The sequence below is a fragment of the Silurus aristotelis genome (genome assembly GCF_946808225.1).
Source record: "Silurus aristotelis genome assembly, chromosome: 16".
NCBI classification, from domain to species: domain Eukaryota; kingdom Metazoa; phylum Chordata; class Actinopteri; order Siluriformes; family Siluridae; genus Silurus; species Silurus aristotelis.
Window position 1 is genome coordinate 9,486,864 of NC_139589.1, and position 24,714 is coordinate 9,511,577.

At 35.6% G+C, this 24,714-nt stretch overlaps 1 protein-coding gene across 2 annotated transcripts in view; it reads right to left on the minus strand.

Annotated features, from left to right (window-relative positions):
• Positions 1 to 569: 569 nt before the first annotated feature.
• arhgap42a (Rho GTPase activating protein 42a) overlaps positions 570 to 24,714 on the minus strand; it is a 44,433-nt gene continuing 20,288 nt past the window's right edge. Inside the window, exons 5-24 of one of the 2 annotated variants that reach the window (XM_083564861.1) lie at positions 21,959 to 22,060; positions 21,720 to 21,830; positions 20,164 to 20,268; positions 19,221 to 19,350; positions 17,011 to 17,111; positions 16,740 to 16,849; positions 15,233 to 15,311; positions 12,733 to 12,772; positions 12,573 to 12,635; positions 10,537 to 10,611; positions 10,016 to 10,100; positions 9,875 to 9,933; positions 9,648 to 9,753; positions 9,072 to 9,231; positions 8,696 to 8,849; positions 7,512 to 7,910; positions 6,604 to 6,754; positions 5,018 to 5,080; positions 4,633 to 4,712; positions 570 to 4,052 (exon numbers count right to left, since the gene is read on the minus strand). In XM_083564861.1, the coding sequence (XP_083420987.1) occupies positions 3,964 to 4,052; positions 4,633 to 4,712; positions 5,018 to 5,080; positions 6,604 to 6,754; positions 7,512 to 7,910; positions 8,696 to 8,849; positions 9,072 to 9,231; positions 9,648 to 9,753; positions 9,875 to 9,933; positions 10,016 to 10,100; positions 10,537 to 10,611; positions 12,573 to 12,635; positions 12,733 to 12,772; positions 15,233 to 15,311; positions 16,740 to 16,849; positions 17,011 to 17,111; positions 19,221 to 19,350; positions 20,164 to 20,268; positions 21,720 to 21,830; positions 21,959 to 22,060 (2,262 nt within the window). In that variant the 3' untranslated portion in view covers positions 570 to 3,963. The remainder of the gene's footprint in view (positions 4,053 to 4,632; positions 4,713 to 5,017; positions 5,081 to 6,603; positions 6,755 to 7,511; positions 7,911 to 8,695; positions 8,850 to 9,071; positions 9,232 to 9,647; positions 9,754 to 9,874; positions 9,934 to 10,015; positions 10,101 to 10,536; positions 10,612 to 12,572; positions 12,636 to 12,732; positions 12,773 to 15,232; positions 15,312 to 16,739; positions 16,850 to 17,010; positions 17,112 to 19,220; positions 19,351 to 20,163; positions 20,269 to 21,719; positions 21,831 to 21,958; positions 22,061 to 24,714) is intronic. The other variant, XM_083564862.1, reaches the window with a different exon arrangement.

The window sequence follows — 24,714 nt, forward strand, 5'->3', positions numbered from 1 at the left end:
CAGTGACTCAAGCATGATTTGCATAATTAGAAATGCTCTCCAGATGAGAAATCTGGTGCTAAATTTTTCAGAACTGTAGCCTGTTTCTCTTTGGCATGATTGATAGTGTTACAACTTGCTCTACTCTCTGCTAATTTAAACAACCACAAGGCTAACCAGGATGAAAGGAAGAAAGAATGAACACTGTAAACATGTCGCACGAGCACCCAGGACGCAGTTTCAGTGAACATGGCCTTTTTTGTACATGAAGAATGAACTTTTTTCTTGTGCTAACTTTGTGTCACGAGTTTGGATGGGTTTATATGGTTGGATTAAGAGCATCTACTGAGAACATTTGCACGAGATGCACCCTGGACATTATTATTATTTTTTAATACGACTAATGTGAAATGCATTTTTTTTGTTATTTGCTAAACTAAAAAGTAACTAAAGCTTAGAACACAAACTACTGTATAAATCACTGTTAACTGTATTCTTGTATCCCTTATTGTTTTAAAAATGTTCCATGATGAGCGACAATTGCATTGTGTGCGTTACCAAAATAAAAAATAAATAAAACAGACAATAACTACACTTTGGAGCAACTTTATCAGATTGGATAAAGTAACACGGAGACATATTTAAAAAACAAAACAACAACAACAAAAAAACAATAAAAAAAAACAGTTTTCTTTTTTTTTTTCCTTTTTAAAAGGACAAACATGAATTACAGTACAATATTACAAAAAATGCAAAAAAAAAAAGAAAAAAAAAAAGCATGGAATCAAGATGGAAAATCTTTTAGGATTTAAAGCAAAAGGACAGACTGAACAAATACATACTTATAATTACATTCCATATGGGGGAAATAAAACAACCAACAAACTTATTCATCCATAAAACCATTAAACTAACATGTGTTTTAACTATTTATTTTGGATGCTACAATTTTAGGAATATTTGCTAAAATATATCATTAAATTATCCCATTAAATATATTTTGAAGTGAACTAATAATTGTTTTATTATAGGAATGTTTTCTGCAACTTGTCTTTGGAAGGTTTTAAGAAACTGCTTCTAGGGGAAAAAATTGTTTAAGCCAAAACTTGTCTTTAGTACATGTTAAAATGTGTAATATAAGAAACTATGACACACTGACATCATAATGTAATATTTAATATTATCTTAGTTAGCAGTCTAATGAGCTATTGTGTATTTATTTGTGTACTTGACTTATACTGACTTATGTGGTTCTTCTCCAAACTGTTACCTCAGTGTTGAAGGCATACAACTGTATAGGATGTCGTTGGATGCAGTAGCTTTAGGAAACCCAAAGTCTGTTCCAGCATGACAGTGCCCCCGTGCACAAAGCGAGCTCTATAAAAGATATGGTTCACATGGGTTGGAGCGAATGTTTAATGGACTGCTTTAGACCCCTGACCTCAACCCTATTGAAATCCTGTGGGATGAAATGTAACACTGACTGCACCCCGGGCCTCCTCACCCTACATCAGTACCTGACTTTACTAAAAGCCTTGAAGCTGACTCCAAAATCTAGTGGAACATCTTCCCAGATGAGTGGAGGTTATTATAAGCAAATGTGAGGTAAGATGTTCAAAAAAGGTCAGGTGTCTATAAACCTTTGTCCACATAGTGTATTTTTTATAATTATTTCGCGCTTAACAAAGGGGTAAAACATTTTTTTTTTTTTTTTTCCAAATGTAAAACAATTACGCTTAAAGAATAACCGTGACCTCTTCAAGAAATCAGAGATAGAAGCATAAAAAACAGTTTGCATACTGTATCTGGGGAAATTATGGATTATCTTTGAAAAGGCATTTTAAATCAACAGGATATCACATTCAGCATATTAAACTATGTCATGCCCGATTAATGGGTACGTTGTCAAGCTTAGCTTACATATAATTCCATAAATATATGGATTATATGATGGACATTGAGGTAATATTAATAATGCACGGCAAAGAAAAGTGATTCTAGCAAGTGAAAATATTTCGTATATAGTCCAATATATTTCTAATTATAAGATTAAAATATACCAAATATGAGACTGTTGAATTTTAGACTTCATTCTACTGGCAGATCATCTGGCGTGCTTCTTGGAGATAAATGCATTAAATGAACACAATTATTTGCCCATAGAATAAAAAGACAAGCCTGGATTCTTGTAATTAAAAAGAGCAATACTAGATACACTATAGGGACAAAAGTATTGGGACAACTGATTTTTCCAGCCATATGTGGTACATCTCCAAACTGTTACCTCAAAGTTGGAAGCACAAATGTCTTTGGATGCGATAACATTACACTTTCCCCTCACTTGAACTAAAATAAACAAATTTGTTCCAGCATGAGACTGTGGAAATGCACATGATCTGGGGTGGACAATCTTAAGTGGCCTGCTACAGAGCTCTAACCTGCTGAACATCTTTGTGATTAATTGGAACTCTTGACTGCTCATCCTGCATCAAAATCTGACTTTACTAACACCAAAAGTGGCTAAATGATGACAAATCACAATCACATGCCAAAATCTTGAGGAACATCTTCCCAGAATAGTGGAGGAAATGGGGACTAAATGTGGAAATTGATGTTCAAGAAGCAAATATGAATCTTATGGCCAGGTGTCTACAAATCCTTTGTGCATATCGTGTAAATGTGACTATAATACGTATATCCAACATAATTTTATTTGCTAACGTCATTTTTTTTTTTGCAATGTGGTCCTTCTAGCATTTTAGGGGGAATATAACGTAGTATAATGTACATCATTGCTATTCTTTTATCATTCTTCTTCACTAAAGTACATTGAAATGGTAAACCAGTGTGAAATGAAATACAGCAGAACTACTAAGGAAATAGAACCCATGTCTTAGGAAATCACAGGGACAAACGTTTTTGTACTTCAGATATGATACTACATCAGATATGATTTTGTACAGTAGGAAATTGACTTGTTAATTTAAATAAATTAAAAACAGCAAAAAATAAGTTGATGTGAAGACGTGTGGATGAGTTGTGAGCATAAAGGGGCACAAAGAAAAATGTACCATGTACCACAACTGTACAATGTAACAACTGTAACAACTATTCACGTTTATATTTAATACTAAAAGCTACATAGCAGAGATTTTCCTTTTGGAGCACACGCGTCATTAAAAGTGATCATCTCATAGAGCTTTTTTTTTTTTGCCCCTGTTGCCAGTGACTTGTTTATTAAGGATGAACTTATAGGAACAAACTTATGGGGACTAATCTATAAAGCTGCTTTGGAACAATGTCCATTATTAAAATCACTATACAAATAAAACTGAATTGAATTTACTGGACCATTAATAACAAGACTTAATACATTAATGCTATTAAAAACATATGATATAAACAATGATGCCCAGCATCTGAAGCCGTTTGTTTCACCATTTATCATAACAAAAACGGAAAAAAAGGGAGGGGGGGGGGGAAATCATGTGTAGGGATGGAAATGTTTTAAACACAATTTGTCAAGTCCTGGCTTTTGACTTCTATGGGGGGGAAAAAACAGAACGTGACATGCTCATAGGTTGCTATCACGTTACTCAGTGTGTTAATTGTAAGTTCTCCTTCATCAAAGAGCTTGAACTCTAGTATAAGAAACAGAGACCAATAGTATACAACAGGTCAATGATTCTCACAATAAGTGTTCAGCTTGTCAGATCCAGCCTGTGTTATTAGCCACCTATAAATAATCTACCTTAGACCTTACAGAGCCAAAGGCATAACAGTAAGAAACATAAAATATTATTATTTATAAAACCTTCTAATATCTACATCAAACATATACACTCTGTGGTTAATGTTGTATTTTTAAAACTACACATTCAAACTATTCACATACTGCATGTCAGGAATATACAAAACGGTTCCTTTATGGAGAAATGATCACCATGGATACCATGGACTTGCTACGTCTGCTTTCAGGGCTGGCTAAAGAAACACCACGTAATTTTCTGGGATTAAACCAGTCTTGCCATTATATGTAGCTTGCAGCCAGCCTGGTTCCACTGACGGGTGAACTGTCGAAGAAAAAACATGAACACATTAAGGACATTTTTATACAGGAATCACATCCAGCTTGAAACATTTATTTATTTTGTACACAAAGTCAAAAAATTCTAACATGAATAATCTGGTTGCAAGAGCCAGCTTTCTTCTATCATATGATAGCTGCTAAATTTGGAGGGTGATGGTTTTGTTTGAGACCTGTAAAGTCAGGCACCTGCATAATGTTTAACCGCATCCCAAGATAGTGTAACACACTCAGAGGAAAGCAATATATGCCCTTTTCCACATACATGAGTTCACAGACATGCACAATAGTGTCATTCTTGATTGACAGGAAAGATAGAATGCCATCCTTCCCAACCAGAAGGCACACACAGTGTTGACTTCTTGGACTCTCTGCCTTGATGGGATTCAAACTCCAATATCCTGACAGTAAGGAAAACTCCTTTTTTTTTTTTTTTTGTGATGCCATTCTAAAACTGTGCATCATAATGTTCACATGCATTGTACCACATATTATGTGAAAAGAGCTGTAGACCCTATTCTGCAATGAAGTAATATGCTGTTTTCATAAAGTGTGAGTGTATTTACCATTGTTAAAATGAGCTCCCTTAGGAAAGCTGAGTTCATGGCTGTGCTCCGCTTGGCAGGAATATATGGCTTTGGCCTCCCTGTAATCATATCAAAGGAGGTGAGTTAGAAGGAACACAGCTGGAAAGACTCTTGATAATGATGAAGTGGACAAGGTCAGGGGTGATCTCGAGACTGGAGGGTATGCACGGGCAAAATCAAATTCCAAAGATCTATTCTGAGATTACAAAACCAACATGGCTCCTAATATAGGAAAGCAAACATAAGCAAAAGCAACTCTGTATGACAATCAGTCCTGAAATGTTGTGGCACAATGAGGCTAAATATTTTAACAGAGTGGTGAAACTAATAGGGATCATGATTTCCTCCGTGCCTGATGATGTACCTTCCAGCAGCGGCCGGCTGGGAGAACACAGGGCTTTCAAAGAACGCTGCTCTGGAGGCCACCCTACAACAGTAAACAGTGTGTGTCAAATACACAGCACACAATGCAAATTCATCAGTTGCACTCACAAAGTTTAGTTTCTGAGCGCTTTCCACATAACCTTAGTGGGACAGTTTACTTAACAGCGGCTCCAAATAGACGCTTCTCTGAAACATGTGCAATTGTTTTGCAGCAGAAATCTCTAAGTTATGATAAAGAGAAAAAGTATTTGTGTTTGGATCCTCTGTGAAAGCACATTGGCAGTCGAAGAGAACGTTAGCGGCCAGCGCTGTGGTCTAAGGTCACCTCTCAGTGATTTTTCTGATGGTCAAATCTACCCAAGAGGACTGTGGTAGCAAACGACCCTGCATGGCTTTCATTCCGTTTATTCAGCCTTTTATGTCTTTTGCATTAACAAGGCTTTGAGACTTGGAGAATACAAACGAATGAAAGATATTATTAAGCCTTTACTAAACAATTGCTGTATAAAGGTTAGAGCTTTACAGCTATAGAGATATCATAGATGTAAGAAGTACGAATAAATAAAAGCACTCAAATGTATTTAATTTATAAAAAAAAAAAAAAAGTTTATTTATTTTTTTTTAACATAAATTAAATACATTTGAGTGCTTTTATTTATTCGTAAATTGTAAATTATATTCTATAATTTACAAATCTTTTTCAAGTAAAATGTCCAGCCTTGATCATTCCGGGCTACAACAGCAGGAGAACATATCAGGTTCCACTGCACTCCACCAAGAACAATAATCTGAGGCTATCATGGGCACAGACTTAACTAAATTTAAAAGGTAAATAGTTTTGTTTTTGGTTTGTCTGTGCCCATGATAGTCTCAGATTCCTGTTCTTGGCAGGCAGGAGTGGAACCTGATATCGTCTTCGGCTGTTGCAGCTCATGCACCTCAAGGTTTAATAGTTTTGTTCATGCTGAGATGCTTTTTTGTTTAACCTGATTGTAAAGAGTGATTTTATGAAAGCTTGAACCAAACTGGGCATTTTCCTTTCCTTTTCTCTCAACATTCTTTCACACTATTCTGTGTAAACTCTAGAGAGTTTTATTATCTTTAAATGCTCAGACCAGCTGACCTGACACTGACAACCATTCTACGACTGAAGTCACAAAGATTATACACTGTAATAGTATATAAAAATGTATATAAAAGTGGCCAGTGAGTGTATTTATACATACAGAAAGTTGGTACTCGTATGCATTTTATTTAGATAGCTGTAGCCTTGAACAGCATTATATTTATCTTGCATCATTAGCCAGCTAATGTATATAAAATGTGCATTCCTCTCTTGCCTACAACGCTTTTCAGTTTCACTCCAGTTCCTGTATAATGTTTTACTCCATAAATCAACAATAATCTGTGGGTTTAATTCAAATGCACTGTACTGAACCGTAAGCCTTGAATGTTAACGACATGCCAATTTAGCTATAAACATGCGGCTGACATTTATGTCCCAAAACATACCTCAGGCTTAATGTTAAGCGCTATAAGTAAAGGTTTGAGGTGAAGACTGCTTACACAGAGCCAGGCCTCTGGTATCCGTTGCTCCCTGATGAGTCCAGGCTGCATTTGCCTTTAACAGGGAGGTCTGGTAAAGGCAGTGACTTCAGGCTGTCTCTGTTACTGCGAGAAACCAAACTCTGAACTGAACCATGGCAGCTCCGGAAACCTACATGGAAACAAACAAAAGGCCAATTGAGAAAGAAAATAAAAGAATGTTGCTGTTATTGTTAACATCCCCAAAATTATTTATTCATTTTATGCCAAAGCTATTCACCAACAGAATTCATTTTTTCATTATCATAGTACGAAACACTTTTTTTAAAAATCCAAGTATAGTTCCATTTACCTGTGTTGTGCAAAACATCTCTCTGTCAACAGTTACATTATAGCAGCTATAAAAAGCCTGTTCCTGACTTTTTCTTGAAGTAAATAAAACATAAATGCAACCTGTTAGAACAGCTAAGCACAACATACTGTGTTCTTAGAGTGAAATAACTTCCAGTAACAGCTTTTCCTGTCACTGCATTGACACTGGACAATCCTTCTGTAAACGTCATCTAAAAGTCTTCTAACATAAACTTCACCTCTTTAACAATAACTGTATTGTTTTTCTTTGTCCTATATGCATTTTTTATTAGCGTGCAAATTTTTGAGAAATGGAAACGAGTTAAAGAATATATTAGAATGATTAATAGAAACCAGTGGTTTGCCTTGGAGATGGCACTATTGTCAGAGCTTCTGTGATACAAAATTGATCAATCGTCTGACCAATAATATTCCACAATTCAATGTCATGAAGATAATATATCATTCAGTTATTTAAAGTTAGTCTTTTCTCTCGTCTACCTTGTTAATATCTGAACACACATAATTGTTATGTAAATAGTACTGATTCAGTGCTTGAATTTTGTTAGTGTGCTCACCTTCAGAGATGTGAAGGGAAGTGAGGGAGGAGCAGGAGGACATGCTGGATCCGTGCCCTGACCTTTGCACCTCGGCGTTCTCCTCCTCAGCTCTGTTAGGCAACTCTGGAGTTGGGGAAACTCGCTCTTGTGGGAGAACACTCAAAGCCTCCTCCCACTCGCCATCTGTCTTAGCTGCATCCTCTTTAGAGCTGGAGTCAGGACTGGTTGTGCCACCTGGGCTTTTAGGGCCATCAGAGGATGGGGACGGGGTGGTCCAGCACAAGCTGCCTGAAATCTTGTGTTTGGCGCGTGAGGGAGAGGTCGCTTTGGAGCAGCCATTCTGCTCTGATGAATGAGAAGACAAAGACTCCAGGCTGCCCATGGGCGTGCTGCTAGGACTGCTGCTGAACGTGTCACCTGCGAGTTTAAGAAAAAGGTTCATAAAGTTAAAAGCAGAATACTTCAATCTGGAAAGGAAGTTAAATAATCAAGCTAAGGAAATCTTGTGTTCAGTCCCTGACAATATCCTGCAAGTTGATCTGTATTGCGGTTTGATTTGTTTTTCTTAGTCATGACTATGAGCTTTCAATGAGTTTTAGTTTATGAGCATTAGCTGACAAATAAATTTGTCAAAAATCTTTTGTTTCACTGGATATAAAATATATAGCCTGTGCTTCAGATTCGTGTTCAGAAGCAGGAGCCTATATGCCTTTAGATTTGGCATGTTGTACATTATGAGATACTTTTCTGCTCACCGTAGTTGTAAAGAGTAGTTATTAAAATTACCACAACCTTTCTGTCACCTAGAACCAGTTTGGTTATTTTGGTTGCCCTTCTTCCTTCGAAATGGCTTCAGTACCAGTACTGTGGCAGTCTTTAATTTTGTCACATTTTATTGTTCTTATAGTTAAATAAATAAAAAAATACGACATTCTGTAAATGCTAGAGTAGCAAATCTTTGTGTTATAACTAGTGAAACACATGACCATATTAATCGATTTTAGACTTTGCTGTGACCTTTAAACTATTTGGACTTATTTCAAAATCAGTTTATCTGCTTGTTAAAATAAGAAATCCAGATAAATCCAACAAAGATTTGATTTGTGAGATACTGTGCTACATATTTTTTAGACGGACAGACATATGAATAGACAGATGGATAATAAGAAAGGCAAAAGGCATACAAATATAGGGATACACACTGTCAGCATCAGCCAGGCAGAGAGCAGGTGAGTACAGGCCCCTGGACTTGCGAGTGCCTGGTAGGCAGATGGGTTTGCTGCGGCGTGAGCTGGATCGTGATTGAGCCTGAGGCTGAGGTAAAGGCACATTGGGATCCGGAGACTGATGAAAGATCTGAGGCACATCAACAAAATAATATTTAGTATGCTCGCTGCCATAAACACATCCCAGCCTCATAAGACATTGTACCTAAGAGCATGTCTCAACAACAGAACAAAGACTTGATTGTCAACCTCTGCTGCGGAACTAATGAATTCTCCTTTGTGTGTTTGCTAAACAGTGACACCTGCTGTTAAATTTTAATTAAACCAAACAGGCCAAATGAGTCACTCTTACCTTCTCATAGTTCTCTATAAGAATCTCCACCACAATGTTTTGAAATTTGATGTTCATCATGGCAGCCACGGTCTCCTCTTGGGAGCGCATCAGGGTAGGGCCGAAGATCACGCCGAGATTAGATACCGTCATCAGATTTTTCTGGCTGTGTGTGAAAACCCTGAGAAACCATGCAAGAGAAATTCAAAACCTTTCACTGCTCCTAATCTACATCTTGAAATAATAATGTCTTTTGAAGGTTATTTGAGTTGGTGCGGGCTCTAATTATTGGGTTCTTTCAGGCATCCCAGAAAAGAACATTTGGATGTAGGGTTTTACATTTTATTGTTCACCCAGAGGGACAAAGAACTGTGTTATGTGCTACATTTCACATAACACCCAAATTTCAACAGTGCATCAATGACCACCAACCTTTGGAAAGTCACCTAGTGATCCCAAATCTTCCATTAACCCTTTGGAACAATTATTATTAGAATGGCAGTGACTCAGCATACAGGTTTCTGATATACCAAGCAATACTGCTATAACATTTACCAAATAAAAACTAATCTTACTGCTGCATTCAGAATAACCTACACAAGCAGATGTTTGATCAGGATGTCCAGCATCTCTCTGTTCTTCTCCGGCAGCTTGTGCACGAGCGAGTGAACTGCACAGACCCTGTAGTTCTGATCATCTGACTCTAAAAACGCAAGACACATTTTTGCGGAGATTTAGTTTGTTAAAGTCATCTGCACTGCTTTAAACATTGACTTTCCATTTTGGAATGCTCTGAGGAACAAGTCAGTGTAGCTAGAACTTACTGACTGCCATGATGAAGTCTTTGTGAAGTCTGTAGGTTAACAGGGGTTCAGCCAGACACCTGCAGGCAGAGCGTAGCTGGATAAGCGCATATGCTTTTGATATTAACCAGTGATTAGGGGTTTTTTCGATTATCTCCTAACCTGAGGTAATTTTTGAGTCCGCTGGTGATGGTCTTATTATCCCAAGTGTCCGGGTCAAGGTCCATGTCTGCGGGAGCTTTGGCAGCTGCAAGAACAAATGCAAATAGGGAAATAAAATTCGGTTTGATAACAGAATAAACAAGAAAGAGTGAAAAATCTGTTCAATTCATGACTCTGATTGGTCAGAAGGTGTTCATTAAATGTAGAAAACAGTAATTCTGCACAATGTTACTGCTCATTATTTCGATAGTAACAGCTCATTGTTGTTTAAACTCTAAGACAGACACTGTTTACAGCTGCTATAGTGAAAGTGATAATAGGAACAAAAACTTAGGAGTATGCTGTTACAGAAAATTTCTGGTGTGTACCAAAAAATCCTGATGATCCTTCATTTCAGTTAATATCACATCACCCTGTCCTTCATAATTTAATTAATCATAAGCATGTTGTGACCTGTTTGTGAAATGAGGTTAATAAATATAAAATAATGAATATAGGTGTAAAAGCTTAGAGAGTTTTACCAAACACAGATGTCATAAGTCTCTGCACTTTAGAGTTCACTCCTCCAATCCTGTACAGACCCATTGTTTGGATGCCTGGAAATTTTTTTTTTGAAAACATGAGAGAACAATATGCATCTGTTATGTTAAGTATGTTTTTCTGGAGTGAATAAGGCAGAAGTACTGATGCATGGGACAGGTGGATTTCAACTCAAAAAAAGATTTTATTCCACTAGGTACAACAACCCCAAAAACATGTGAATGTTATGTGCACCTATATGCTGTGATACTATGCTACTCTTGCTGAACTAGTGTGCACAAATGTCAGATGAACCTTTTAGAATCAGGAACAGGCAGCAATGTAGAAACGAAACTGTGCTAAATAAAACTGTCTCCTGCGCACACTACAACTCACACCCCCCTTACAGTTTAAACAGTAGTGAGAGGAAATAAATACTCTATCCAGACACCAAAACATGTGATGTATGGGCACACATCTCTTAAATCAAATTCTGGCCTAAAACTCTGCTAGAGGAGGATATTAATCATATCCTGTTTGTTTTGTTCAGCATTATATTTACAGAATTATCCAAAGTGAGTGTGAAAAGTGCTTTGTAGACCTTTTATAAACCATAAACAATAATTATGTGGGGTTATTAGGTTAGGAATAAAGTGTTATTTAATATTTTTTTTATCAATTTACTGGTCTGGTTGAGCTTTCGTTGGCTAAGCTAATAAAAATAAAATCATCATTTAATTGTCCAAACCATCTCAATCTCGCCTCCCTCACCTTGTCTCGACACTTCCTACATGCGCTGTCCCTCTAATAAACGCGTTTCTAATCCTGTCCATCCTCGTCACTCCTGACGAAAACCTCAACATCTTCAGCTCTGCTACCTCCAGCATCTGGTCCAATCGACTTTCCACTCCTCCTCATTATTTATCATATCCACTTCCTGCTTCACCATCTCCACATAATCCACCCTTCTTGTTCTCATTTTCCTCATTCATCAGCTGCTCAAAATACTTCCTCCACCTTCTCAACACACTCTTCTCACTAGTCAACACATTTCCATCTCCATCCTTACATACTCCTTCAGTTTCCACCATCTTATTCATCTTTCAGTCCTCACTCTCCTCCTCTTCTTCCTCACCTCCAAAGCCATCCTACGCTGTCTAGCAACACTGTCCCCTGCCAACACCTTACAGTCTCCAATCTCCTTAAGGTTGCATCTCCTGCATAGAACATAGTCCACCTGTGTGCACCTTCCTCCACTCTTATACGTCACTCTGTGATCCTCCTTCTTCTTAAAATAAGTGTTCACCAGTGCCATTTCCATCCTTTTAGCAAAATCTACCACCATCTTCCCTTCCACATTCCTCTTAAGGCCATACCTACCCATCACTTCCTCATCACCTCTGTTTTGGCACATGTTTTATGCTGGATACCCTTCCTAATGCATCCCTCCCCATTTATCTGGGCTTGAAACCCTGGAGTAAGAGTGTGCACTAGTAAGGTTTGTGCAACCCTAATGGCTGGGATTTTCACTCAACTACATTATATAAGCAAAAGTTTTTGGACAACTGACCATGAAATGTATGTGATTTTTGAACATTCCATTCTATTGGATTTTGGAGTATGCTTGTGGAGATTTGTGCTCATTCAGCCACAAGGGTGTTAGTAAAGTCATGTAATAATGTAGAGTAAGGAGGCCTAGGGTGCAGTCAGTGTTCTAATTTATCCCAAATTTGCTCAATGTGGTTGAGTTCAGAGTTCTATAGCAGGCTACTGAAAATAGTCCACTCCAACCCATGTGAACCATATCTTAATGGAGCTGTCATGCGTGGTCTCATAACCACATCCAAAGACATTCTATACAATTTTGTGTCTCGAAAACAGTTCGGGGAAAAACACATGTGACTGGAAAAAATTAGTTGTCCCATTACTGTAGTCTCAATAATGCAGTGTAATTCAGAAAAACAACACGTGTACAAGCATGCATGTTCATCCTGGAAGAGGAAAGATATTCATAAAGGAATGTAATTATCCCCCTCACCTCTTGTCTCTACAAGGTGAATGCACTTCTTGACGAAGTTAAACCCAGCCTCATTTAGGAATGCTGCACACACAAAAGATGCGTTGCAAAAAAGATGCGTTGCATTACCTGGCATTAGCTGAATTTTTTTTATCTAATTATGAAAGAGGACTGAACTTACTTTCTTCTTTCTTGTTCAGAAGTGCTGGAAGGGTGTAAATCTATAGAAAATAAGACATCCCACTGTTAAAGATATATCTTTACCACATTATATATATATATATATATATATATATATATATATATATATATATATATATATATATATATATATATATATATATATATATATATAAGACAAATCCAGAGTTCATTAACAGACATTGGATATACAGTGTTCTGGCAAAAAAAAACCCTCAGTGTTTGCTATCTTTTAATGTCCGCTACTTTTGTGTTTTTGGTTTAAAGTGGATCTATTGTGGGAAAATCCAGTCAGAGATCACACCTAACCATCGCCTTTACCGACTGATCAAAGGTTCAGACCATAAAGAGCCGTGAACAAAATGTAAACAAACAGGCCTGTCATCTCGTCTTCCTGTATTTCAAAGTTTTCGCACAGTCTGACTGTGTTTCCATACAGTCTGATCTGTCTAATGATAAAGATTACAAGAAAAACAAAACTCAATATATTCCCTGAAACAGGAAAAAGGGCCCGGACTCGGTTCATGTCGACGTTTCTTTTTTATACCCAGGTCAATCTGACTTCCTGCACTGCTAAAAATATAACAGCGTTTTGTTAAGTATGATAATGATCTAACTGAATTGTAAAACATTAGCAGTTGTGTTTACACTAATATTTGTTTTGCCTCTACTTATTAAGATTTTACAGATGGTTGACAACCTGAAAGGAAAATTGGTTGCACTGTTGCAATGCATTCAATTTATTTTGCAGGCATATTTAACTCAACTTAATGTGAAATGTTTCTGCAAATGATGCAGTGAAGCTTTTCTAGGCATGGTCTCTTTCAGAATGGCTGAATGGGTCACTTAATTGTTTCATAAGAAGGAAAATGATGTCAATCGAATGCTTTGGCCTTCAAGTTCACCAGATCTCAACCCAATTAAACATTTCAGAATCAGAAAACACTCTAGCATCAAAACCCCGAGAGAACTGAAAGGACATTTTTTTAAACAGAAACTTGTGCATCTCCAACATCTTATTATGACACCTAAAGCTGTTTTTCTTTAAGTATATCACATTGTTCATTTATTTCTATATTTTTAATACATTTATAATACATTCTAAGAATTCCAAAGAAGTCCGGAATTAGTAATTTAAACAAAAAAAATAAAAGGTTTCTTGCTTTTTGAGAAAGAAAAACGTATTCTCCGCCAATCTTGGCAATTGTCAAAAAGAAGAAATGAAAGCCTCCTGGAAAAACCTGACATTTTACACATCACTTTTTTGCTTTCACTAACAACAGATGCTTGCTACAAAGATAAATCATGGTTGGGTGAGAAAACACACTGTGAAATGACATTTTGTAATGCATACATAGATAAGTATGTACATGTATATTAACACACACACACACACACACACACACACACACACATACACACACATACACACACATACACACACATACACACACATACACACACATACACACACACACATACACACACATACACACACATACACACACATACACACACATTAATTTATGACTTAATTTAGGACTCTAGATCTATGTTACAGATCTTGTTTAGTATTCCTTACTAGATACCCTATTTATGTATGTTTTCGGTTTTGTAATTACACATTATTTGATATGAGTACAGAAGTTACTGAAATGCTTATATACTGCTCAGTTCATCTTGCACTTGTGACTTTGGGTTTCAGAATGGTGGCATGTAAACAGCTTTTGTCTCTAATGACAACCCCCGTCCCAAAAAACAAGAAAACAAAAAAAAATAAACAAACAGAGGATGCTATATACAGCTATTTAAAGTTACAACTGAAACAGGAAGGAACTACTCAACAACTCAGAAACCAATCTCTCCAGACAAACCGGACTGTGGCTAATTGTGTTAAACCTTTTTACGAGTCTGTCCTGACATTACCGGAAACCACAGAGACAAACTACACCATAAAAACAAATCTCAACACAATAAAGAATCACCTCACACTCCTGGCTACACTTGCTCTGTAGGGAGCTGAAAAATGTAACAGAAACTTAAAAGTATAAAAGGACAGTTACCTCCAGCTGACATTACAAAATAAATAAATGCTGCTATAATAAAATAATGAAATCCAGATGTGTATTATTTCTCTTATAAAACTCTTCTTTTATTATAAATTTATTTAAACAAGTCAAAGCTTGTATCGAAACATTCCTGGTATCACTTATGTTGAATCAGCTATAAACTACAGAAAAATCACAAATGCAAATGCTGTCCTTTGACTTTTGTGTGGTGGAAATCTTTAAAAAGCTTTACGTCTGATTTGCAGAAAGCACTTGCATTGGAGGCTCCTTCCAAAAATCCAAAAATATTCACCACATTTCAATTCAATGTATTATTCGTTTGCCTGTAAAAACTAGTCCTGATGTGAGCTACATACATAAACATCTGTTCTGCTATATGGCATTGGAATAGTGTAATGGGTGTGTTCTTACTGGCTCTTTTCCATCCATGGCCTCCATCCACAGACGTCTATTGGATTCAGACAGAGCCTGCAGGGTGATGATACCATGCCTGAGTAACAGAATAATCACATTTAAGAGGTTTTCTGTGCAGCAAATAGTTTTCTTTAAACAGTGAACTGCACAAAACAAACAACAAAAAAAGAACATGCACAAAAAATGGAGGCGATGTATAAGATGCAACATTCAAAATAAAAAAAACTTCAGATTATTGGCACCAATTATATTCTATAAATAAAGCAGCAGAGAAAACAAATATAATTATTGACACCCCCGAAATAAGCTGACGTGATTCATGTTTCAAAATAGCAAAAAAACAAGATGTCTGAATGTGAGCCTGCACAGAATGCAGAGCCAGTATTGGCGAACAAACTATCCTTTGCTTGGTTTTAAAAATTTGATTTATTACTAACATTAAGGATTGGTTTATCTCTTGGATGTTGTTTGCATGCACTGTAAAGCTGGAGGCAGATAATCAAGAAGAGAGCTGCTTGTGTGATTTACATACACAGCCACAATTAATGATTTCACACTGCATGCAGGTGAATGGCGCGAAGCCATATTGTTCTTTTTAATTATATACGCCAATGTTAGATTATTGCCCAAAAAGCCATTTAGATTCATCATGGAAATGACCTTATACTGCTCACTAAAAAGACAACAGTTTTTTATTTCATGTTTGTTAATCCTGCATGCCCCCTAACTTTCGGGAAAAAAAACAACAAAAAAATGTAATAACTGATGATTTTACAGTACCTCCTATAAGTGTCTCCAACCTTTGTAGACTAGAAAGGAAGTGATTCAGTACTTTTATACTAGACATGGCTTCAACTGATATTTTTTGTAGGAGTGCAAATAGTTTTGTGTAGGACTACACTACCCGAAAATAATTACTTTTCAATTCATTTTAATTCAGTTAAAAAAATACCACGCAGTACCTTAATATAATAGGTTAATATATCACATTTTTAGTATTTTTTTCATACAGATTTTAACAATTACATAAAGGGTGCCAATAATTCTAGAGTTAACAGTAAAATTAGTAGCCAGTAGCATGTGATAAGATGAGAGCTGTAAGGCTTGTGTAAAGGGAGCTGTAGGAAGCCGGTAGCTTGTGGTAACACGCGCAAGAAAGCACACAAAGCAGGAAAAATCGGACGTACCGGTGGACTTTATAGAAACATTGAAGAGAACTGAACAGAATCCCTTGACAAGTGTTATTTCTTCAGTTATGAAGAGCAAGAAGAAAGAAAGCAGAGAAAAGAATTTTGAATGGAGTCTCTGAGAGACTTCTGAAGTTGCCAAGAAAAATATTAAAGTGGAAAATGCTTCTTTTTTTTTTTTTTTTTTAATTCATTCTCCACCACACCCTCTAAAGCCGAACGTCATAATGTCCTCACTGACCTTGCAAAAAGCCTGGAAGAAATTAAGCAGGAAAAATGTGCTATAATATGCAGAATTGCAGAAACCAAAAACAAACCTTTCCACCACTTCAATATCAAAGCAAAATCGCTTGTCAATGGAGTCTGTCCTTCTCCTGATGCACGACTTGAGTTTAAACATTTCAGGTGGACTCAGAACCAGACCGTTCTGCACAAAAACAACACAAAAAAACACTTATTTAACATAGTAAAGTGTGTATATATATATATATATATATATATATATATATATATATATATATATATATATATATATATATATATAAACATAAAATAATAAGACGCCATTTTACAAATCCAATGTTCTACCTGTTTGCTTCCAGATTTGATTTCAGAGCTGCTCATGGTGAACATTTTGGTCTCTTTGTCATAGGTGCAATAGTGTCGGCTCCACGTAAATCCAAGAGGACCTTTAACAAACAGGTTATGTGATTTAACTAATATTCAACATAAAAAAAAAAAAAAAAACATTTACATCACAACATATACAGCACTTAGTCATGTTCCTTTTGTTTAAATGCAATAAACTAGGTAAAAGGCAAAAATACACAAAATTTGGACAGTGATTGACTGGCAGAAAGTTCTGTGGTCTAATGAGTCCCACTTTGACATTTTTGCTCGAAACAGAAGAACTTATATAAGACGGAGAAGCAGATGTCCAAGCTCTTATTTAGAGAGTAAACAGTCAGCTGAAGTATTATCTATCATGCCAGTCACCGCACCTAAATCCTATTAAACTGCTCTGGAATTAACTGGATCACAAAGTCAGAAAGTAAGAAGCAAATAATGCTGAACAAAAGTTTTGGCGAGTTTTACACAAGGCATGGTAAAAGATTTTAGCTGAATGTTCGGAAAACCAAACTGTACTGTTTCCAAGAGTGTGTAAAAGCTGTCAACCATGCATCATGCAAACATCTGTACATTTATATATTTATTTGTTTGAATAAATCTTCATACTAGTAAAATACCTTGTTTTGTTGCATTTAATTAACATGCAAATGTCTTTCAAAAAGCCAAAAATGACTGTGTTTTTCCTGAGCGAAATACATAGTGCTTGCAAAGAAAGAAAAAAAGAAAGAAAGAAAGAAAGAAAGGAAGAAAGGAAAGAAGGAAGAAAGGAAGGACGGAAGGAAGGAAGGAAGGAAGGAAGGAAGGAAGGAAGGAAAGAAAGAAAGAAAGAAAGAAAGAAAGAAAGAAAGAAAGAAAGAAAGAAAGAAAGAAAGAAAGAAAGAAAGAAAGAAAGAAAGAAAGCATTCGTGGATGTGGTAATTCAAATTGGAATTGTCTGGGAATATTTAAAAATCTAAATATATACAATTTTGTTATAGTTAGGGGGAAGAAATGCAAAACAGAAAATGTTGTCTCTCTCTCTTTTTTTTTTTACACAGTTTGTAAAAAAACTAAGCCTGCTTGGTTAAATTATATATAAAATAATATTTTATAAAAAAAGAAAATAGAATAAATCAAATGAATGCAATACACTTTTATTATATTCATTAAATTGATTAAATAAAATTGAATAATTGAAAAAATGTAATTCAATAGTTTACATTTATTACACCCCAATTAGGTAATACAAATGTAAGTGTGTATGTACGTGTGTGTGTGTGTGTTTTACATTTAATATTTAATTTTCTAAAGATATGATCTACTTAACTGTTCTTTTTTTTCAGCATACTTTAACAAATGTCTTCATTCTTTCTATCCTTCATTCATTCACTCCCTTGATAAGAATCCATATCACTAGCTTTAGTAGCTAGTCAGGAAGTGCGCTAGCGCTATAGATTCTTTAGCGCTTTCATGCATGTACAAAACAAACCTTGTTTCCGGTACGTTGTGAGTAGCCACAGTGACACTGCGCTAACTCTAGTTTCTTTATACCCCTGCCATTGTTGTGTATGTTTTCAAGTTTAATAATAATAATAAATGCAAAAAAGTGTGAGGCGGACAACAAACATGCGGTCCGCCACTCAATACATTCCTGAGGAAACTCAGATTGTAACTGCACATAAAAAGGATTACACGTGTACTGAACCGAAAGTCCTGTACCTACCCATTTGATACGAATATGTGTACCGTTAAAACCCCTAATAATTATATATAATAAATAAATGTTTTATTTAATTTCAGTATTTAATATCTGATATCTGTCGGGTTCTTCAGCTGTGGATATATTTACAGAAATGCAGAAATAGGCAATATAACTAAAATATATATCGCAAATGTTGAAATTTCTATATCTATCAAGATATACAAATTTACTATACATTTTTGTATTTTGGAATAACATTTTAAAGAACTATATTACATGGAAATAAAAAAACAACAACAACACTATTCATATAAATTTTAACATTTTACAGTGTTTAATATTTTATATATAAAACCAATCAAATCAGCTGCTTTTTCGTATTATTATTATTATTATTATTATTATTATTATTATTATTATATACTTGTCGATAATGAGACCTTAGGATATACAAAGATACAGTAGTCTGTGTTAAAAGCACACTCACGCTTCTCCTGCACATAAAGAAAGCCCTCCATAGTCCACTGTCCAGGGGCTTTGAAGTCCTGCTCTGCTGACCTTATCCTTCGCATCAGATTCTCCACTTCCTGTCTGGTGCTCTCAAAATTATTCCTTGTCTTTACAAAAAATAAAAAATAAACAACCAGTGACTTGTTGTTCAGGAAGAACACAAACATTAGTGACGGAAGCTTTGGGTGTCATTAAAAACTTTGTTTTGGCTACATATGAACCATATGAACTAATATGAATTTTCATGCTTGTGATTATTTTTCATTGTCTTGAATAATTTCAGTAATTAAATTGTGCAGCACTAATAGACAGACATGCGTGTACTAGAATGTCCATGAGTTCAGGTTTATAGAGATTTTGGGATAATATTATTATCAGAATGCAATGAGAATTGTTTGCTGGGAACAACAACCACAAAAAATCATTTTGAACGGTGGATTTTATGTAATTATGCTGTAATGTGCAGGGAAAAGGGGAAAAGTAATATATATCATCTGCACACTAATATTATCTTTCAGGCCAGTATTTTCATCATTATTTTCTCTGTTGGTCAAACGTTTTCTGCCAAAAGAGCCTGAGGAAAAAAGGGAGGTGGAGTTTCCGGGCTATGCCATTTTAAAATGTCACAAATGGTTCTTGCGCTCATATTCCGATTAATTAGGGGATAAAAAGGATATATTAAAATAAGGGGTATTTTTTATTCCAAATTCAAATAAGCATATGCCAATGTTTTTCACAGCTCCTTAACTACATGCTGAAAAGGCTGCCTGGTCTGCTGGTAAACATTATTGGGTATTGCTACAGTGTATGACTATTTAGGGAGTAATAAAGAGTTATTTCACACATGCCTAATAAACAGTATGCCTTTCATTTTAATTTACTGCTTCACATGTAGCAGTATGTGTAACTTGGACTCTTACATTCTGTAGGTTGAACTGAAGTTGCTGTTTGTATGGCTCAAATTCATGAGCCAGCTCATAACCCTCGTGGTAAAATGTGAACAGTCCTTGGAGAAAAGCCAGGAGCTGAGAGAGAAAGAGAGAGATATTTTAAAATAAAGTTGTTTGGCATTTGCCATTTACTTCTGCAGCTGTACACTGGATACTGCTAGCTAACAGGTAATAAATGTCTATCTCAAACATTATTTAATGTACAGAATATTCATGAGGAATACAGCAAATATTATATAAATATATATATATATATATATATATATATATATATATATATATATATATATACACACACACACACACACACACACACACACACACACACACACACACACACACACACACACACACACACACACACACACACGAAAAGCAAAAAGCAAACTGAAAAGTTAAGGAGGTGGAACTAACAGGACATGTTCTGATATGTACTGGTGCAAGCACAACCTCAAATTAGCCTTATATCTGAAAAATGCCAGATGATTCAGCTTATCCAAGAAGGCTGTGCCCATAACCTTACTTTGTTCAGGTACGGCAGATTATACCATGTTAATTAAGTGAAAATGATTTAATTTATCTGTTACCTGATGGGAAACATCAATAGGCAAAACAAAAAAAGATAGCACCCCCCAACTGCAGAGTATGAAGGCTAGCATGTGCTTCCTCTGAGAAGTGGTGTACTGATGCTCATGATGGTTCATAGGGCAGCTAAACACTTGCATTAAAGTGCTAGTTAAGCTCTCTTGGCTTCCCAACCATGTATAGGTGTGGCGTTGCCAGACAATAAATGTTTTCCTTGTCTGTAAATGATGTTGTGTTAGACATTTTATTAAAGCGCATCATGTGTTATTCTTATCATGTCATTTCCCAGTGGGTAGCATTGTTACCTCACAGCCGCAAGGTCTTTGGTTTGATCCTGATCTTGGGCTACTGTCTGTGTGGAATTTTCCATGTTCTCTATCTGTTTGGATGTTCTGTGGATTTACTTCATAACCTCCCAAAAATCATGCTGCCAGGAGGATTTGCTGCCATAATATTTTTAAGGTGTGTGTGTGTGAATGTGTGCCTGGTGCTATGCGATAAACTGGGGTCTCATTCACGGTGTACGCCTGTTCAAAGGATGAGCTAAGGATCTACGATCAATGAATGAATACCTTTTTCAGCAGCAGCAACATAATGGCAGTATAAATTCAGCAAATTCACTACAAGTTTCACCAATAATTGCACTGCATTTTCATTGGCTGTTGATTCAGATACTTTGAAATGAAGGTGTGGGAAATGTACTTATATAGGTTTGATGATTTATCTTCAGTAAATTTCTAATGAAGTATTGTTAAACAACACGTTCGAATGTCCATTAGGCTTGCAGTCCCAGCATAAAACTAAGGAAGTAAATTTCAGACATGTCTTGGCCATAATTATACATCTACCTATCTAGAATATGTGTCCCTGCTTATTTGCTGTTCAGCCAGCATGCAGAATTAAGTAATAAAGTATTGTTTTTTTTTTCTCTCCACCCTCACCGGCTCAACAAACTCAAATTTCTTTTTCTCCTGCACTTCTTGGATTTTGAAAACATATTCAAGTGAAGCATCACAAAACATCTGTCGCTCCTTGTGGATCTGGGTATCTGCCTGAGAAAAGAACAGTCATACATGTGTTTACATATCAGAGAGTATTAAAAATATTAAGAATATATCAAATAACAACTAAGACATGGTGAGGATATAGGGAGATTCATTCAAATGTTCTGCAGTGTTACCTCTTGTAAAAAGGACTCTTTCTTTTTTGAGGACAAATTCAGGTGTTTTTCCATCAGTGTATAATATTTCTCAGTTTCCTTGTCAAATTTCTTCTTTCCCTCCTTCAAAAAAAAAAAAAAAGATAATCTTAATAACAAAATTGGAATTTCCTCTGCAGTTATTACAAAGATAAACATCTTACATAACAGGCCAAACAAACTTTGTGCAAATGCCTCATTAAAATGTTTTGAAGATGTCCATTTGTTTACTTGATATGGATGGTTATAGAGAGCAGACATTCGGAGTGGCTGTCTTACCAGCAGGTGGCAGGCTGGTTAATGTCCACTGGACAAGCATTAAAGCGCATGCAAACCCATTGAATTAATACTCTTGTATGAATCCTATTTCAGCATAACCTAAATAAAAATCACCAATGTCAGCACTCACTGGACACACATGGTGAGATGTGACAGAACACTCACACACATGTTGAATTAACCACAACCCAGAATCATTAGGTAAATTATTAGTAGTTTAAAATCTCAAGTGCTTTGACAATGCAGTACACAGGCAGTACACAGACTGGTACTTTATTGAAAATTTAATGAAGTAATGAAACTAATAAATTATAGCACACTAATAAAAGGTTAAATTGTCATTATTTGATTGGGAACTTTTAAACAAAGAGATTTCCTTAAGACCCATTCATGTACCTTAAATTAATTATTTGAAAAATAAAAACTATTCAAATTACCATGCAAAGAAACACAAAACGTAAAAACCAATACCCTTAAATGTAAGCTGCACTGCTTTAATAAGGAAATGTACAATTTAGCACCCGTTTTTTTTCAAATGCAAACAGAGAACTGTTCACTGTGAGCATTGTCTCCATCGCTCACTCTTTTAAATCTTAACCAGTAAGGTTGATTATTAATCAATAACTAAATGGAAGAGTCTAGAACTGACAAAGCTTTCCTTGAAAACATTGGCCAACCTTACTTGCTATATCCAACAGAAATCCACAGAGCACATGCATTTTTCAGTCTCACTTTATCAGATAAAGATTTCTTGTTCTTCTAACCTCAAGATAACAGGTCGTTTTGTCAAGATAGCAGAAGTGGTTTTGTTTTCATAGCAAGCCAAATGACGGGGCTTGTAGATAACAGGCCAAAAGAAGACTTGTGATAACAGGAAACTAAAAATACATTTGTGAAAAAAGACTATTTGTTGTACTAATTTCATAAAACATCCACCAAAATAAACAATCCACAAACTAGCTAATTAGTGCTAAATATGCTAGCTATATTTTCACCCTAATATGTAGTACAAGAAAAAGTTACAAATGAATATTTTGAGGAAAATTGATTTATTAATTTGACTGACATATGACTGAAGGTGTTGAGTTCAATAGATCATGCAGAGTAGAACAGTAAACATATTTCTGGCATACTGAGGCATTAACATAAAAACACCTTATGAGGCTTTAAAAAAGCACAGAACAATAAAAAAAAAAAAAAAAAAAAAAAAACACACTAAAACTTTGAGAAAAACTTTCTATATTATGCTCATTATCCCGGGAATTAATTTAATTCTTAGAAAAACAAGGCCCAAATGATGCTAGCTGGCTTAACACTTTAGCTAACAGTTATAGCTTTCTACCCTGAGGGCATCTAAGTAAGAAAAAAAGTCTTATTGCAAAATCAGAAAGACAAGTTATAAATCTTTAATTCCCAGGTGTTTGTATAAATAGAATTTTAGCAGAGACAAAAAACAGTAAACACATCACCGAGTTACTATGGCATCAGTTTCAGCAGTCATGAAACTGATGATTCATAGCAGACATGTAAAACCCACAACATAGAACTGAGAACTTTGTGAGCACGAAATGACACCTGTAAAGAAACCCTTCACTAATTCCTAAACCATGGGCCTATAAATTACTTATTTGTACATTAAACAACAAGGATGTTTGATAGCTAACTCAATAGCTACCAATATATTTAGCTACATTAAGTTACACCTTTAGACATTTGCATGTGGGCATATCAATCCTCAGACTGCCAGTGGATTTTAAAGAATTGCATTCTCCAGATTCTGAAGAAAATTTCAATATAATGACAATAGTACACACACAAAAAAAGAAAACAGACTCTTAAAAAATTCAGAATTCAATATCTTACAAACATGTTCGTTTATAATAGTATCTGATATAGATCCGTCAATATATAGAAACATTAGCTGATTAAATCTCTAAAACTGAACAGTAAACTTTTAAAAAAGCTAACTGTTCAGTGGTAGAGATTTAATGAGCTAATGTGTCTATATATTGACGGATCTATATCAGTTACATGTGGAAATAAAAAAAGACCATTCTGAGCTCTGAGCTGAAACCCTATGCATGGGGTCCAACAAAGTTCAAGCTGCCTACTTAAAACCTACATTTATAAATTTTGAACTCAAGAGAATAAATAAAAAAAATAACAGAAAAAATAAGAAAACATCCTTTTAGTTAAACTGCGGACAAATTCTGAATAAACTGGAGTTTACTCAGACCTGATTATATTTTGGGGTGTAAAAATCTACAGTTTGGTCAAATTATTTTTAAAAACCTCCATAAAAAGGATTACTTTCTTGATACTGCAGCTGAAATCTGATCTGAGCTGTTTGTTTTTCCTCTAAGCCACTAGTCAAACCTTTCCCATGACCCTTTCATGGACGCTCAGCATACTGCAAACTTGCCAAGCAACAAAGCAGAGGAACTACATTTCTGACATGC